Source organism: Cryptotermes secundus, unplaced genomic scaffold (genome assembly GCF_002891405.2).
Source record: "Cryptotermes secundus unplaced genomic scaffold, Csec_1.0 scaffold6, whole genome shotgun sequence".
Lineage (NCBI taxonomy): Eukaryota > Metazoa > Arthropoda > Insecta > Blattodea > Kalotermitidae > Cryptotermes > Cryptotermes secundus.
The window spans coordinates 1,693,417-1,699,660 of record NW_019725001.1 but is presented as its reverse complement, the minus strand read 5'-3'; the positions used below and the strand labels follow the sequence as shown (position 1 = coordinate 1,699,660).

General features: G+C 35.9%; 2 protein-coding genes across 4 annotated transcripts in view; both read right to left on the bottom strand.

The window, feature by feature from the left end:
* Positions 1-276: 276 nt before the first annotated feature.
* LOC111863152 (piggyBac transposable element-derived protein 4-like) lies at positions 277-1,700 on the bottom strand. The gene is made up of 2 exons (XM_023849203.1): positions 1,559-1,700; positions 277-1,031 (listed from the first exon to the last, which is right to left on the bottom strand). The coding sequence occupies exons 1-2, from the start codon at positions 1,698-1,700 to the stop codon at positions 277-279; spliced, it is 897 nt and encodes a 298-aa protein (XP_023704971.1).
* Positions 1,701-3,555: 1,855 nt separating this feature from the next.
* Positions 3,556-6,244, bottom strand: part of LOC111863136 (G2/mitotic-specific cyclin-B3) — an 18,524-nt gene continuing 15,835 nt past the window's right edge. For all 3 annotated transcript variants that reach the window (XM_023849180.2, XM_023849179.2, XM_023849178.2), the window contains exon 9: positions 3,556-5,552. In XM_023849180.2, the coding sequence (XP_023704948.1) occupies positions 5,501-5,552 (52 nt within the window). In that variant the 3' untranslated portion in view covers positions 3,556-5,500. The remainder of the gene's footprint in view (positions 5,553-6,244) is intronic.

Below are 6,244 nucleotides of genomic sequence, written 5' to 3'. Positions count from 1 at the left end.
AGTTTGAACTGCGTTACTTCACAGTTTACGATACCTCACACTCTGACGTGTGTGTGCCATTTCTCGAAGCAGTCCACCACACGTAGCCCAACGTCACACTTTTTACAATAGTAGAGTGTGCTGCTTCGGTTTTTCTTATTTTGAGAACAAACGAGACAACATTTTTGTTTCCGTTTGGTTGGCCAGTGTTTTGAATGTTTCACCTCCAGTCGACTCATTTTGGCCCCAGATGAACTTGGCCTCCCCGAAGAAACGCCACTGACCGTGATATTCGCCTCACACGACTGAAGAATCAAATCCCAGACCAATATTTCGCGGAATTTTTTGTGCCATTTTTCCATCACATGACTTGTGTGATAGATATGCACTGAGAATAGTCATGTCTAGGAGGTGGAAGAATAATTTCTTCGTCCATTTCCATGTTCTCCAAGCAATGCCATAGCTGTTTACCATCCTCTCAGATTTATCCACAAAGCCCATGTGTGCATTGTAGTCTTCAATTACATGGGGTTTGACAGCATGGCCAGATTCATCTCTGAAGTTGCCATCCAATGGAGGAGGGTGCATATTCATCAGAACATACACCTCACGCTTGTCTTTCCAATGAACAACACTTAGATGTCCCTTGACTCTTGTAACAATATCCCCTTTCTTCAATTTCATTGACTTGGGCCGAATTTCTTGTGGCATTCCACGCCTATCATTGCGAACAGTGCGACACGAATTTATTTTCCTGTCTAAAGGATCATCAAATAATGCAGGAGAACTGAAATAATTGTCCATGTATATTTTGTGTCCCAAGCCTTCAATTCTTTGAATTAGCTGGAGAACAATGCCATGTGTTGACGTAATTTCTTCTATCGCAAGCTGCCTTTGTTTGCCTAAATAAACTGTCATGTCATATGTATAGCCAAGAAAATCGCAAAGCTTGTAAATTTTTATACCAAATCTTTGGCTTTTCTTTGGAATATACTGATGAAAAATCACTCTTCCTTTGAAGAGCGCTATGACTTCATCAACAGCAAGACGTTCTGATGGATTGTAAAGTTCACAAAATTTATTGTTCAGATAATCAAAAATCTTTCTAATTTTCCAGAGCCTGTCATACTCTGGGTCATCTCGATTTGGAGGAGTTTCATTGTTTTCAAAATGTGTAAGAAATGGTCTTGTACCATGGTGTTAAGGTAGAACGGAGTGTAGTATTACTCATCTCTTGACTAACAATCTTTGAGGGTGTCCCGTTGATCATGGCCCATTTGAATTATTATTGCCAAAAATTTATATATTTCTTCAATTGTAATGTCAGATGGTTGAACAGAAGGGCCTGGAGCATCTTGGCAGGCCATAAATTGGTGGAAATATCTATTGGTTTCTTGTAACAAGAGTTGGAATATTTGCTGGAAAAACAGAATGAAAATGGAAAAAGATGACTGTACATTTATATTGGGAGTAGCTGATCTATTGATTCCACTCGGAGGGCCAGTGAAATCTAGTACCTTTGGCGAATCCTTGGGTCGTTTATCACGAAACCTAATTTCTGTTTCCTCTACCTCATTACCTGATGATGACATATTTTCATGAGGTTCACTTAACTCTTTGAGTTCTTCTAACTCTTCATCAGATTCTTCTTCCATCAATATTTCCTCCAGTTCTTCTGCATCGAGAAGTTTTGAATATCGAGCACGTTTTTGAGGTTCCATCTTGGGGGAGGGGGGTTTCCAGCTAAATCAAATAAATTAATTTGATTGACAAAGCGAGACTCTCACCTGTTAGTAATGCTCACAAAATAGTGATGCAAAGTACTAGTTGAAAAGAGTGCCAGTCTGACACTGATACCGAAAGTCACAGTGACGAAGATGCCTTTTACTCACAAAGTAATACTGGCTCAGTGGGTTTATACCTCTTCCAAGACACAAAATAAAAATAATATACAAAGACATATATGAGTCTGACACTAACTTTTTAACTGATAAAGAAATACTAGACAATCCGATACTGACTTCCTAACTGATAATTCGCCACTGAAAACCAATACTTGAAAGCACTGGAAGCACTGATCTGCAAGCACCGATGAATATTTGCTCTTCAGTTCTCAGAACAAAGCTGGGCTATATTTGGCTGACCAAGTCATAAACAGTCATATCTAAATGTAAATAGTATCCAAACCAGTACCCTGATAAACAATTTCATTCTTCAGAGCTAACAAATGAACCTGTGACATAAACTTGCATGGGTTTGTTTTGGTTTCAAACCCAAGGTCAAACTGTCAGCACTCCCAAAGAGTGCACGTGTCCTGCGTCACATATATATAAATATATGACATTCGGCCAACTCGGGTTGCTGCTTGCATCATATACGATGGGGTACCCAAAAGAAACCGAACTAATTTTTTTGTGGGCAGAGCTTTTGTAGTACCGTGTTTTGCCGCTATGAGCGCATAGAGCTAAGATTCCTGAGTCGATAAGCCGACTACTGTTGCTTCAGAAGGTAAGGACTAGTTTCGGCAGAGTTTATAGTGACAACTGTTTTGTGTGATCGTCGTTTTTGCAATGGCCCGAACACATGAAAATTTTGAAAAAATTCGTGAAATCATCAAGGAAGATCGATGACGGACCATTGAAGAAATTGTGGAGCTGTTGGGAGTGACTTGGAGCTCAGTTCAGCAAATTTTGACAGAAGATTTGGGAATGAAAAGGGTGGCTGCGAAATTCGTGCCATGACTGCTGACTGCTGAACAAAAACAAGGTCGCGTGGAAGCATGCTGTGCTTTGAAAGAAGAGTCCCAAAATGATCAAAACTTTTTTTCAGCGTTTTGCTGATGTTGCTGAGGTGAAGGAAAAAAACGACGGAGGCGCTGTCAAGCATCTCAAAAGATGAATTTAGACAATGTTTTGAAAAATGGAATAAAAGACTAGACAAGTGTATTAGTGTAAGTGGAGAGTACTTTGAAGGGGATTGAAGGTTTGTGCTTAAAATTTGAATAAATAAGTTTAAAAAAAAATAAGTTCGGTTTCTTTTGGGTACCGTCTCGTATATCTGACATTCGGTCATTAAAGGTTAAGATGGATCTTAGAAAGATAGAATGGGTTTGCATGGACTGGAGTGATCAGTTCTTGAGTAGCTGCACAACTGGTGGCTTCTCAAGGGCTCAGCTCAATGGAGTTAACATTTTTGTATCAGTGACAATTTGCAGTTGCCTGTTTTCATATCAACATCATTATAAATAGTTAAGAACCATAGACATTTGGCATAATTTATGTTGAGATGTGAGCTTTGTGTGAAGTAACATCCGATGTGAAAATTTCCTTACAACTCTGTTTTTATTCCAGCCAGTACCATATTTCATAAAAAGTCCATAGTCTCAGACAAACTCCTTGTCCCACTCATAGTACAAATGACAGTATATTCTCTAATTGTAAGACTCATGTCTGTTAATAAAGCTAGCCAGAATAGACTTTCTCTTCCCATTTCTAGTTTAGACTCAACACACAAGGAAAAGGAAAAACTTCAAGGGAACTGTGGTGTCCTGATTTGGAGTCAAGAAAGGTATTACAGTTTGTTACTTGTACTTCCATATGTATTCTCTATCTTGTGTCACACTTGTAGCAGAAATAAACACTAAAAATTTACATTTTAATTTATGTCCAGCTCTCAAATTACAGTTTTTAATAGCGGTTATATGGCATGCTGTGAACATAAAATGTCTACATTTTACTGTCATTACATTTTGACTATTGATGTAGTCTCAGTCAAATGCCTTTAAACACATACATTAACATACCTGTTACGTATAACACCAATTCTGTTTATCATGTTTTCACTCCTCAGTTTTTCTTGTGATGTTCCCATTAAACTCTTTACTGAACTTACCGTGTTCATAAAATTGACATTACAAAAATACATGCGTACATCACTTCAGTTTCATGTAAGATTTTAATAGCCATGAAAGTAGAATGTGAACATAAAAAAATGTTATATTGCAAAATTGTAAAAAAAAAGGCCTACTAAGAAGAACAAAATTCAGTTGGCTAATATTATAGTTTGCCTACTTTAGTATGCACTTAAAAACTTCCACCACAAAAACTTATTTTTCAAAAATTAAAAATTTCAACAATAACAGTATCTCAAGCTAAATATATTGTGATAACTAGACAGACCATTTGTTATTTATTTATTTATTGAATGGACATTACTTTTAATTTAGTTTAGACTTAAGATCAGTCTTCCACAGCAAACCTAGAAGCCCCATGTCTTGACATTTTGTGGTATGTTACACACAGCTCTATTCCTTAATTCCATTATTTTACCTCCAATTACCACAGTGTATCATTACCATCATTCATGCTTAATTATATACAGAATACTGTAAAGAGCTAGAAGAACTTACTATGTACATAAATTTCTCAAATTACAAATACCTAACATCTTTCAATTATAACATGCTGTTATCAATTCACATTCTCAGTTCTGCACATAGTACCATATTGGAACAGCCTATAAGAGCTTTGCATTGTAATGCTGAATATTTCAGGAGAAAACCTCTGAAATCCATTAATTTAAGGTAGCTGTTTCAGTCATATTCCCTTCTTCCAGTTTAATGGCACAATAAAATCTGTGATAACAGTTTGTAAACAGCCAGCATACAAAACTTGAAAATACCTTGATTTTAAATAATCTAATTCATGGCCAATATCCAAAAGGAATTCTATCTATCAATATGGTACAGTTCATTTTGGGTTACGATAGGCAAGGTAAGAATTCCCACATTTTTAATCAAATTTCATTTCACTGTGCAAGTTATTGTTTAAGCACACTTCACTTACACGCTTATTTTTCTATTAATGACAGAACTACTGCATGTATTACAAAGCAGTAGAGACCAATTAAAATATTCAGCTTTGCTTTTCTGTTTTAAATCTATATGAAATATTACCTTGGCATTGTCATTCCACATTAGACTATAGAAACTTGGTAATAAATTGTCAGCTATGAAATTGTATAAAAAGAAATAATGTTATGCGCATAAAATAAATAAAAACCCTAACACTATTATCATCCAGAAACATTCTAAAAATGTGGCCCATTGCATAAAGTAAGCATTTACTATTCCAAAAAGTCAGATCTTCAAATAATCGTAAAAACGTCAGAATTAAAAAGTAATATATATGTAAAAATAGCTGACTTTATTTTAATGTAAAAATGTTGTAAAAATACCTCTCAAACTTTCTTGTCTTGAGACAAATGAATGCAGTTGCATTCCTGTACAATTTTATACAAATAGACCATATAAAATGTAAATGTATCTAAAAAGTATATTATTAGCATTCAAGTTTTGTAGCTCATTTTAGCCTCAAAGGTGAACATGACTGGAACATCATGTTACATTTCCCAGATTGCACTAATGTAGGACTGGCTCACAAAAGGCCACATCTTTAATGCATTCAACATTCACTCTTCACACTCAGAGCTTGGTCATGTTTTTCAGGAAATAACATGCATTTTATAAGTCCAAGTTCTCCAGAAGAGGAATCTTGGCAACTTCAAAGAATATCCTGTAAAAATGAGAAACATTCATTAAAAGCACAGAAGACATATACACCTGTCTGAAATTGTGACATTTGTTCAAAAGTATAACTTAAAAGAGTTATACATTCTTTGCAGGATACAAAATTATGCAAAATGGGGATATCATTTTTTGTTGCCAAAACTACTTGGTGGATTCAAATTAAATCTGGTATTGGTGCCTACACTAAAACTTTAACAAGCTTAATTTTTGTTCATGCTAGTTCCATGTTCCTAAAGGAAACAGGTATCAATTGGCATGAAAGAAGATTGATCAGCAAATTGTACATGGATCAGAAAGTTAGAGTACGACTGGACAGTGGGGAGACAAGAAGTGTGCAGATTGGAAGAGGAGTTCGACAAGGATGCTGTTTATCACCAATTCTGTTCAACTTGTACAGCGAATGCCTTACCAAAGTAGCTCTGGATGGGCTTGGAGACTTCAAATTAGGAGGGCAAATTATTGAAACTGTGAAATATGCAGATGACCTTGTGTTAAAGGCTAAGGAAGAAACTGTGCTACTAATTGACTAATTGAATTTGGAAGGTGCTATGGCATGGAAATGAATGTGGAGAAAACAAAAGTAATGAAAATTTTGAGACAACCAACCCCAGTCACAATAAAGATAGACCAAAAACAACTGGAGAATGTGAAATGTTTTAAATATTTGGGTAGCTTGTT